Genomic DNA, 10757 nt, shown 5'->3' with positions numbered 1-10757 from the left:
GTAGTGTGTGTGTGTGTGTGTGTGTGTGTGTGTGTGTGTGTGTGTGTGTGTGTGTGTGTGCGTGTGCGTGCGTTGAGGGTACGTTCTTTCCGTGCGTAACAGTACTGTTGTGCTGTGTTGTGTGCATTGTATTTGTGCATCTGCACTTGTGTAAAGGTGCATGCTTCATCCCCTCACACGCCTGTCTCTCTCGATCCATCCATCCATCCCTGTTCACATTCACCGTCACTGTCACGGCCACTGCCAGTACCCTGTGCTGCTGCTGCGCCGAAGCGAGGCTGCCACCGACTATGAGGTGTTCCACGGCGACCTGCACCCCTCTATTGTCGAGCGCTGGATCAGCACCGCCAAGCACTCGCGCGTGCAGACGTTCACCCCGCACCTCTTCCCGGATCTCCTCTTTGACCAGCAGTTCACCCTCGTCTTTATCGACTTTTTCGCCCCTGTGAGCATGCTGTTGTGTGTGTGTGTGTGTGTCTGTCTGTGTGTGTGTGTGTCTGTCTGTCTGTCTGTCTGTCTGTCTGTCTGTCTGTCTGCCCGTGTCTGTCCGTGTCGGCTGTGTGTGCAAGCGTTCAGAAAAGGTTGCCCCTACTCACCTGTCAATCCACAACAATCACCCACCTTTCCATATTCACACCTCCATCCATGCAGTGGTGCGGGCCGTGCCAGCAGATGCTGCCTGCGTGGCGCGAGGCGTCTGTGGCTACGGCGAAAGAACCGGGCGTTGTGTTTGGCAGCGTCGACTGCCATGCGTACGCGGACCTGTGCAGGCGGTTCACCATCCACTCGTACCCATCCCCAATCGCATATCTCCACGGCACGGGCACGCCCACACCCTTCCACGGCAACTTCATGTCTGCAGGTGCCCTGCGCGACTTTGTGCAGGCCACCCTGCACCCGGCTGTGATTGAGCTGGACGCACACACGTTCCAGACAGACATCAAGCAGAGCGACGAGCACCTGTGGGTGGTGGACTTCTTTGCGCCGTGGTGCGGCCACTGCCAGCGGCTTGCTCCAGAGTTTGCCCGCGCTGCACACAACCTGCGCGGGGTGGCGCGGCTGGCAACCGTGGACTGCACGCGCGAGAAGGACCTGTGTAGGCAGCAGCACGTTCGGTGCGTTTGTGTGTGTGTGTGTGTATGTGTCTGTCTGTGTGTCTTTCTGTGTCTGTGTGTGTATGAGTGAGTGCACATGTGTGTGACGTTGTATTTTGGTAGTCTGTGTGCTTGTGTGTATTTGTTTGTGTTTGCTTTATTTTTATTTGGTACATTTCTTGACTTGCAGCCTGTGCCCTCCTCACCTTGCATTGCATTGCGCACATTCCCTGCTGCAACCCCCCAACCACACACACACACACACACACACACACACACACACACACACACACCGAACAACAGTGCGTATCCAACGGTGCGCGTGTATCTGCCTGGGCGCCTTCCTCGACGTGTTCTGCCTTACCGTGGGCACCACGCTGCAGACTGGATCACAGCAGCCGTCCGCGAACACCTCCCAAACAAGGTGGTGGCGCCATAACTTGCTTCTGTATCATTCATCGGCTCAAGGCCTGCACACGCACCTCGAGTGTTTGGACCACCTCTGTACTCTGTGTGTGTGTGTGTGTGTGTGTGTGTGTGTGTGTGTGTGTGTGTGTGTGTGTGTGTGTGTGTGTGTGTTTCTGGAGTTGCACTTCGTTGTACCGCTCATGCACCATAGCGCACACACGCCATGTTTGTGTTTTGTTGTGCTCGCTTTGCTGCAGGTGAAGACGATGAGTGGACTTCAGCTTGATGATGCGGCTGCGTCGAGCGATGCGCTGTTGCTCGTGACCTTTGGCGCTCCCTGGTGCCGCCCTTGTCTGGAGTTTAAGCCAATCTTCAACCACGTGGCCCTCTTGCTCGCAGACTCCCCTGACCTGGCTCCGGTGCGTGTATGTGTGTGTGTGTGTGTGTGTGTGTGTGTGTGTGTGTGTGTGTGTGTGTGTGTGTGTGTGTGTGTGCGTGTGCGTGCGTGTGTGTGCGTGTGCCTGCCTGCCTGCCTGCCTGCCTGCCTGCCTGCCTGCCTGCCTGCCTGCCTGCCTGCCCACCTGTTTGTGAATCCCTGGTTTCCTCTCCGTGCCTTCCTAATCTCAACCTCAGCAACTCACGCTTGCGCACTCACTCGGCCTCGGTTGTCATCAGTGGACCATTGAGTTTGGGAGCATAGACTGCCAGCGTTACCGCTTCAAATGCAACCAGGTAACCCAACTAAGACAGGCATGTTGTTTGACGACAAGCTTGGTGTGGAACACGGGACACTTGTGCGTGTTCATAACAACCTCGCCACACTTTGCTCGCTCTCACACCAATGTGTCTTGCATATTTGCTTTGTTCTCGACTGGTGCCATGTGTGCCTGTGTGACAGCTGAGGCTCCCCCACTATCCAATCTCCATTCTCTTTATCCCTGGTCAAGGCAACATCATGGTAAGCGAGGATGCGAACGTGGGGGTCATGAAGGCGAGGGTGGTGCTCGTTGCACACGCGCACACACACACACACACACACACACACACACACACACACACACACACACGCGCGCGCGCGCGCGCACATACAAACACGCACAACACACAAACACAAATCTCATGCACACACCCACGCATACATGCGAACATGCGTGCAGATTGAGGAGCAGGATCCAGAGGCGCTTATGCGTATTGTTATTGAAGCCGCACAAGAGGCTGCACCGCCACCAGCGGTAGCGAGTGATGGGCACAATGCCCATGATGAGCTGTGATTGACAGGCATCAGCGCCGTACTGCCTTTGAACATGTGGATAAAGGTAGACCCCATACCAGATCACACCTCTTGTCAGGGGTCACGTCGAGTCACAGTTTGTCACAATGTGTCATAGCGCTGTTGTTTGCTCGTTATTCTAACTCTCGTTCTGGTGATGTGACACCTGCCTTTACTGACGTGGTGTGTGGTTCTGTGACCACCAACTGTGATGCCACGAGCGTGACGCTCTGCGAGCGTTGGCTTTGCTCTCGTTTTGCCCATGCTGGGGTTGTGAGAAGAGGTGTATTGGAATGTGAAGTAAGCGTGCAGGTGACAGGGTACTAACTCGCGAGTAAATGGACAACATGATGATCACAGTGGCAATGTAGCGTACATTCAAAAGCATTCACAAAGGGGCAAGCAAGCAAGCGTTTGCACAAATCGATTAAAACCCAACGAACCATGCACTAGTGGATCAACAAACAAGCAACAAGCGCGTCAACAAACGTGCAACACGCTGAAGATGTCACGGGATGGGGAGCAAAGTGCATGCAATAGGCAGTGGCGCACCAGCCCCGTCGAGAAATAACGGCGAACACGCGGATGTCTGGCAACAAATCTGAAACTTGAAGGAAGGCTCATCCGTTGGAAAAGTGTACAGTCACTTATGACATGGTCTCAATCACGCTCAACAAAGAAAAACGAACAGGCACGGCTATTGTTGACGACCAAATCAAGAAATCATCGAATCATTTGCACCTTGTCTGTGTGTGTGTGTGTGTGTGTGTGTGTGTGTGTGTGTGCGTGCGTGCGTGCGTGTGTGTGTGATGGCAGCTCAAGGATTAGGGTTGATGAACAACATTCTGGAGAGCCAGCGGAGGAGGAGAACGGTCATGGCCCGCAACCACGCTTCCCGCTGCCGATCCCGTTCCTGCTCCAGTCGGTACTGCTGCTGTACGATCTCCGCAAGGCGAAAGTCTGGGTCCTTGATGCGTTGTGTGCGTCGTTTTGGCCGCTTCTTGCTGGGCTGCCCACAGCCGCCGTGGCTGTGGCAGTCGTGGCTGCTCGTACCGCTGCCACCGCCGTAACGCGAATCATCATCATCGCCATCGTCGTCATCATCATCTGCATGCCGCCGCCGCCGCGCTTGCTGACGTTGCCATTGCGGTGGTTGCTGTTGCTGATGCTGCTGATGCTGCTGATGCTGATGCTGGTGGTGGTGTGGGGCGAACTGGTGGTGCAGACGCTGTCGTTGCCGTGCATGCGATTCCAAGTGTGAAGGCTGCGCGCCCATGGTGATGGCTCGCTGGCTTGAGCTGGAGAAGTTGCCGCCCCTGTTCGCGGCTGGTGGGTGCAGGAGGCGAAACTGCTGCAACAAGGCAACACAGCCCCCGTGCTCTTGCCCGAGCAGCCGCCCGACGTGGCGCAGGATGTTGCATCCACCTGCCACAAAGTGCCTGTGGTTGTGCATCCTTTCTTCCCGTGTTTGTTGAGACTCGGCTTCACTCGAGCGACGGCTCGCAGCAGGCTGTTGTTGTTGCTGCTGTTGTTGTTGCTGCTGCTGTTGCTGTTGCTGCTGTTGGACGCGGTGCTGCCTGGTGAGACAGACGGACAAAAGTTGAATTAGAGGACAGGCGGCGAGGGTGGCACGCAGGAGCTCGGCTCGTGCGCCGTCAAGGGCGTGTGCACGTATGGGGTGTTGCACTGGCGGCATCATGCCTGCCGGTTGTTGTGGTGGAGGCAGCTGCATTGGCTGCTGCAGGCCTCGCTGTGGCACCAGTGGCAACTGTGGTAATTGTGGCTGGTGATGTGGCTGCTGGAGGCGACGCGGCTGTTGAGGCCCTTGCTGTGCTCCATGCTGAGGCCCTTGCTGTGCTCCATGCTGAGGCCCTTGCTGTGCTCCATGCTGAGGCCCTTGCTGTGCTCCATGCTGAGGCCCTTGCTGTGCTCCATGCTGAGGCCCTTGCTGTGCTCCATGCTGAGGCCCTTGCTGTGCTCCATGCTGAGGCCCTTGCTGTGCTCCATGCTGAGGCCCTTGCTGTGCTCCATGCTGTGCTCCATGTCGAGGTGCTTGCCGGGGCTGCCGAACAGGTTGAGGGGCCAGAAGGTGCTGCACCGCGTGGCGGCCCGAGGGAAGTGTTGGCGGGAACCCGCCGTGAGTGTCTGCAGATGCCCGTGTGTTTACGGGGAACGTGTGCGACCTAAGCTCGTCCGGCTGCTGCATTTGCAGTGGCGGCGTAGGCGACGGTCCCGCAGCACTTGCTGATGCTGTTGTTGTTGAGGTGGCCGCGCTGACGGTCTGCAATACCGCAAACACGGCTGCTGCGTCTGCTTGCTGCTGCATGGGATCCTGATGCCCGTGATGGGAGGGTGGCTGCTGATTAGACTGTGGTTGCAGGTGGGTTTGCTGATTAGACTGCGATGATGATGACGGTTGTGCTGCTACTGGTTGCAGCACGTGTGCATGGCGCTGCTGTGGTTGTTGGTGGTGTTGGTGTTGTTGGTGATGTTGTCGGCGTTGCCGCTGTTGGCGTTTTGAGCCATTGGCTGCGTCGTCAAACCCGTGGACCCGGCTTCCTCGCCGCTGGCCTGGGTTGATGGAATTTGGCGCCATGTCGTGGACCAGAGGTCCGGTTGCAAAATCCTGTGCTTGTGGTGGGGAAATGCTGTTGTGCGAAAAACTCTGCTGTGACGCCGGTGACATTGACTGCTGCTGCTGCAGGTGCGGCTGTGGCTGTTGTTGGTGTTGCTGTTGGTGTTGTTGGTACTGACGTGGCTTGGGATGGTCGTCTTGCGACTGGATGGGTGGCTCCTCGGCAGAGACGGCCGGATTGTGCTGGTCGACGTCGTGCTGATGACACTGATCTTGCTGTTGTGGGTGCAGCTCTTCCGGTGAAAGGTCTTCTGGGTGTTGTTGTTGAGGTGGCTGCTGCTGTGGTGGAGGCTTGGGCAGCGGGTCCTCGTCCCCACTCATGCAGCCTGTGTTGCAGCAGCTGCCGGGGATTCTCGACGAGGCGAGTATGGTTGAAGGGGAGGCGGGAAGGAGGGGTTGGGAGAAGGGGGATGGTCGAAAGCTGCGGGCACAGACGTGCCGCTTGTTTCACGCCCTACAAATCAAATATGCCAAAGCAAGCAGACACGAGTGGTCAACCGAAGGCTGCTGTCCGCAACGTAAAACTTGTGTCGTGTGTTTGTGTGTATTGTCAAGTGTGTACATACATATGTGCATGTGTGTGTGTGCGTGTATGCCAACGTAATTCTGTGCGTGTGCGCGCGTGTGTGTCAAATATTGTGGGCGACAACGACCAGGTCAGCCGTACCTATGCAGCCGGTGCGTGTGCGTGTGGTGGGGAAGGCTTGAGCTTGGCTGTGGGGGCGTTGGTGCAAGAATGGCCGTGTTCTTTGCTGTCGGCTGGGTCTGTTGGTTCTGGCTTGCTTGCAGATAGGAATGAGAATGGGCCCGAGAGGGACAACACGGGGGGGGATGTTGGATCGTGGAATGTCCGCAGATGTACGTATGCGAAGTCGTGGTGGCACAGGTGTGAATGGCCGCCGATGACTCCGATGGGATCTGCTGGAGTATGATAGAAAGGGGTGATGGGGAGGGTTGCACAAAGAAGGACACACACACACAATAAAAAAACCAGCAGCGACAGAGCAAGACGGGTGACACGAACAAGAAGAGGAAGAAGGCGTAACGGTGTGGTTGTGAGTGACGCACGCTGTTTGGCTCGCAGGCTATTGGCTGGGTGGTTGGTGGAGGGGTGTGCGACAGTGCAACGGTGTGTGTGGAGAGGGGGTGGTGACAGAAAAGATGATAGGGAGAGAGCCAAACGCACAAAATGACTGTGCGAAGCGAACGCTCGTATCGACCGAGCAGATTATGTGTGAGTCAGTTTCACCAAAGTCATGTCAGACACTGGCTGGGATGCATAAGCAAGCAAGGTGTATGGGTGTGTCAGAGTGACATGGGCTGTAGGACTGTGCCGAAGTGATTACGCAGTGTTACGATGGCGGTGGGAAGAGGGGTGTGTCAGAGTGATGATGCGTGGGGTACAGAGCAAAACAGCACAGTACCTTTATTTTTTTTTGGTTGCGGCTGCCTCTGGGCACGGTGGAATGTTGTTTGGTGGTATGAGCGTGTTGACAGCGGGAAAGGACCCAGGGGTGTGGGTGGACTACTCACCAAAACTGTAACGGTCCCAACCAAAAAGACGGCAACGCAGGAGCGGGCAACCTGTATTGGAGGGAAAAGGCGGGAAAACGGCGTGCGCGAGGCGGGCAGGTGGGCATGCACGCACACAACATGCAGAAACAAAGTCAAGCACCAGCAAGCAACGTGTGTGTGCGTGTGTGTTAGCGAAGCGAAGAGGACTCGCGAAAAACACACACACACACACATACAAACACGCATACACGAGCAAGACAGCGGGTGTGGTGGTTTGGGTGCGGCAGCGTTTGACTTGACTGACTCGGGTGGGGGAAGGAAGAGCAGTTAAGGGGGAAACAACAACAAACAGCAAACAACAAACAACAACAAACAATAGAAGGAGATCGAAGGAATACAAGTCGACGCAGTTGCGAACACCCTCACGCAGTCGGCATGGATGCCAAGGGAATCACAGTGACAAAAATCGCAACAAGCCAAAGCAAACACGTCTGAGAAGTGGCGCTGTAAGTCGCCCACACTGCGCGAAAGTGTGTTTGCGTTTGTGTTTGTGTGTGTGTGTGTAAGCGGGGGGAAAGTGGGAGAGGGGGGAAGTGGCACCATCATACCTGGTCGGGTTTTGGTTTGCTCTCACGTGCAAACCAGCCGGGGAAAAAGAGCAAGCGCGCGGCTTCTGAGAGGAGGGCTGCAGCGTGGCGCGATCGAGCGCGATGCATCGATGAGGAGCACGGCAGTGGGGCGTGCGAGTGAGGGGAAGAGTGCGGGGGGACGTGCTTGCTTTGTGGGTGATCTGGGTGATGTGGTTCGAGGGGATGGAATGTGGAAAGTGGTAAGCGAACTGGTGCAATGCTGCTCCACTCGTGTGTGTGTGTTGTGTGTGTGTGTGTGTGTGTGTGTGGGAGGGTGTGTGTGTGTGGGAGGGTGTGTGGGAAAGAGAGGCAGGAAGCAATTGTGTGCGGGGGTGTGCTTGTGTTGTGTGCGTGTCCGATTGGAAGTGGGGAGCAGCAAGCCAGTCGCAGATGCGCACGCACTTCCATCCCCCCAACAGCAATTTTCTTTGTTTGTCTGTTCGTTGGTTTGTTCGTGCGTTTTCCTTTGCTGTTGCGCAGAAGCAATTACTTCTCGACGAGCGGACACGTGAGGCAAGAAAGAACGGCCAACCAACGACAAGCAAGGAGACGAAAGCAGAGGGGGACGGAAGGAAGAAAGAAGCAGAAGAGCAGCAACATGGTGCGGGCGCACGACATGCAAAATCAAAATCCGTCGTCACGGCGTTTGGTAGGTCCAGGTGGCGAGCAGTGGACAGATTGTCCCAAGTGCGAAATTAGGTCAATGCTTTCAACAGATTGTCGTATTTGGGGAAATGGATGGATTTTGGGTGTGACGAAAAATCAAGCAAATACACCGATCAGTGCTGACGCACAACGCCACCGGCAACTTTGGCCCACTTTAGGAAGTGCACTGGAAGTGAATCTAAACATTGAAAGTGCACCGCATGGAGTTTGCGGGGCAACCGGACGAACGGCGGACAGCACGTGCAAGCCTGACCCAGCAAAGATAATACTGCCAAATCTTCCATGATAATTCGATACCACGGACTTCATGGTGTCGTTTACCACTGCGACGCGACAGACGAAAACAGAACGAACAGAAACGCAAAGCAGGCGTGCAGCGCAGCACGGTTTGATTTGACTTGCGCTACTTGCACTTGCGCGCACACAAAATCGCAGACACCTCCCCCCCACACACACGCACGCACACCTACACACATCGCAGAACACACGCACACGTCGCAGAACACACGCACACGTCGCAGAACAAACACAGAACATACACAGAACACATGCTGCATGCATAGATTAGGTGCTGATGTTCTTCTTCTTGCCAAAGGACTTCTTGTTGTTGTGGGAGAGCATTTGCTTGACGTGCATGGCCAGCTTCTTCTTGGAGCGGAAGGAGCGCGAGGCCTTGAGCATCATGGTGTTCTTTGCCTTGCGCTTCTCCCGGTTAGTCGTGCTGGCGTGCTCGTTGAGGCGGCCCTTTGGGGTGCCAAACTTGCCACGGCCCTCGCGGCCCTGGTACACCAGCTCCAGGCGCGCGGCCTTGTCCTGCCGCGGCTTCTTCATGTCCGGCAGGATGTCGTCCACATCCAGCGTCTCATGCGCCTCCAAGCTCGAGCGCTTCCCAGACATGAGCTGCCGGCGTGCATAGGAAGGGGCGACGAGGGAGGGAAGATGAGGATGAGGGTGAGTGCTTTGTTAGATGATCGACGACAAGCGGTGGCCACATTCAGTGAAGTGTGAACGCACGCATGCACACAAGTAGGGGCGTGTCCACAAATAGGCGCGCTCCAAACGTGCATACACAGACAGACAGACAGACACACGCACAACGCACGCACACACACACACACAGACACACAAGACACACACATACACACACAAGACACACACAAGATACACACACACGCACACACACCTGCTCCTCCTTGAGTTTGCGGATGCGGCGGAAATCCTCCTGGGTGAGGATGCGCGTGGAGGAGAGCTGCTTTGCGCGCTCGGCCCGCTTCTTGAGCGCCTCCATGGGGTCCTCCTGTTCGTCGTCCTGGTCCGCCAGGCGCCGCTGCACAGCCATCTCGTGCTCCTCCAACAGCTCGGGCTTGTCCTTCAGCTCGTCGCGCAGCTTCTTCGCGCGCGGGCCCTTCATGCGAAGGCCTAACAGTTGCAGAGGGGAGAGAGGGGGAAAGCGGTGAGTGAGGAGGTGGGGAGGTGGGGAGGTGAAAGGGCAAGGGAGCAAGTGGGGAGGTGAGTTAGCAAGTGTGGAGGTGAGTGAGCAAGTGAGGAGCCATCGTCAAAAGACATAGGGACGTGGATACACGCAGATACACGACTACACACGGAACAAAGCACAAACACACGCGAACGAGCAAACACGCGCTCACCTCGAACGACCTTGGACTCCTTGGGATGATCCTCCAAGGCCTCCCAACTGTTACGGTGAAAACGGGGGGGGGGGGACATAAACAACAGCGCAGAGAGTGTGAGTGAGTGGGAGGGACACACAGCCCCAAGGTTCAATAGAGCCAAGTTTGAAGCGCTGCACCCACGACATAAAGCGCACGGGTGTTGACATTGAGAAACAAGCACACAGAGGCATGTACGAGTCCACTCACTCGTCTTCTTCGCTGTCATCATCGTCCTCATCTTCATCATCATCGTCGTCGTCGTCATCATTGCCATCACCATCGCTGTCCGTGACCCAGCCTTCGTTGGCCTTTGCTTCCGCGGCCTTCTCCTTGCGCTTCTCTTGCTCCAGCAGCGCCAGCAGCTGCGGAGAAACAAAACAACCACAATACAAAACCAAAGGCAGAGCATGTCAGCAAAGAGATGGTGTGACAAAGAGGAGTTTGACAAGTGGCACGTGCTGAGCAGCCATCAAACCAAGAGCAAAGAAGGGGGGCGGGGCGGGGAAACAAATCGCAACACAGGTGTGTCAGAGTTGTGGGCCAGGGAGGGAGGCATTACACACCTCTGTGCCCGGCACGGTGTCTGCAACAGCGACCTGGCCATACTCCAGTGCCTGTTGTTGTGGTATATGCGAGGGCGGGGGGTGGGGTGGGGTGGCAAGACACGAGGGTACACGGAAAAGAGTCAAAGGTAGAGAAGCGCCTGCATGAGTATCAGAACCCCAATTCAATCACGGAAAAGCGCGGTACATGCGACAAAGGGCGTGGGCGCAGTGATAGCGGAAAACACAATCACATGCGTGCACACACACACACACACACACACACACACACACACACACACACACACACACACACACACACACACAC

General features: G+C 56.1%; 3 protein-coding genes across 3 annotated transcripts in view; 1 reads left to right on the top strand and 2 right to left on the bottom strand.

Moving 5' to 3' along the window:
• The window catches only part of PTSG_05593 (molecular chaperone DnaJ), a 6097-nt gene extending 2971 nt beyond the window's left edge, over positions 1-3126 (top strand). The window contains exons 6-12 of the mRNA XM_004993404.1: positions 248-445; positions 652-1115; positions 1398-1518; positions 1760-1921; positions 2178-2234; positions 2401-2460; positions 2660-3126. Coding sequence (XP_004993461.1) covers positions 248-445; positions 652-1115; positions 1398-1518; positions 1760-1921; positions 2178-2234; positions 2401-2460; positions 2660-2773 — 1176 coding nt within the window. The 3' untranslated portion in view covers positions 2774-3126. The remainder of the gene's footprint in view (positions 1-247; positions 446-651; positions 1116-1397; positions 1519-1759; positions 1922-2177; positions 2235-2400; positions 2461-2659) is intronic.
• Positions 3127-3552: 426 nt separating this feature from the next.
• Positions 3553-6131, bottom strand: PTSG_05592 (uncharacterized protein). The gene is made up of 4 exons (XM_004993403.1): positions 6075-6131; positions 4956-5861; positions 4532-4864; positions 3553-4349 (listed from the first exon to the last, which is right to left on the bottom strand). The coding sequence occupies exons 2-4, from the start codon at positions 5726-5728 to the stop codon at positions 3590-3592; spliced, it is 1866 nt and encodes a 621-aa protein (XP_004993460.1). The 5' UTR covers positions 5729-5861; positions 6075-6131; the 3' UTR covers positions 3553-3589.
• A 2326-nt stretch (positions 6132-8457) lies between these two features.
• PTSG_05591 (uncharacterized protein) overlaps positions 8458-10757 on the bottom strand; it is a gene marked incomplete at its 5' end in the record, with an annotated part of 6636 nt that continues 4336 nt past the window's right edge. Inside the window, 5 exons of the mRNA XM_004993402.1 lie at positions 8458-9117; positions 9401-9636; positions 9864-9910; positions 10095-10249; positions 10451-10590. Coding sequence (XP_004993459.1) covers positions 8782-9117; positions 9401-9636; positions 9864-9910; positions 10095-10249; positions 10451-10590 — 914 coding nt within the window. The 3' untranslated portion in view covers positions 8458-8781. The remainder of the gene's footprint in view (positions 9118-9400; positions 9637-9863; positions 9911-10094; positions 10250-10450; positions 10591-10757) is intronic.

Source organism: Salpingoeca rosetta (assembly GCF_000188695.1).
Source record: "Salpingoeca rosetta unplaced genomic scaffold supercont1.13, whole genome shotgun sequence".
In the NCBI taxonomy this organism is placed as follows: Eukaryota; class Choanoflagellata; order Craspedida; family Salpingoecidae; genus Salpingoeca; species Salpingoeca rosetta.
The sequence above is the reverse complement of the archived record's forward strand: the minus strand, read 5'-3'. Positions and strand labels throughout refer to the sequence as shown.

Coding starts and splice junctions, on each gene's coding strand:
- PTSG_05592 (XM_004993403.1), bottom strand. CDS start 5,728: ATGAGTGGGGACGAGGACCCGCTGCCCAAGCCTCCACCACAGCAGCAG. Junction 4,865..4,955: donor CAGCAGCCGGACGAGCTTAG/GTCGCACACGTT, acceptor CACGCGGTGCAG/CACCTTCTGGCCCCTCAACC. Junction 4,350..4,531: donor AATTACCACAGTTGCCACTG/GTGCCACAGCGA, acceptor CTGTCTCACCAG/GCAGCACCGCGTCCAACAGC.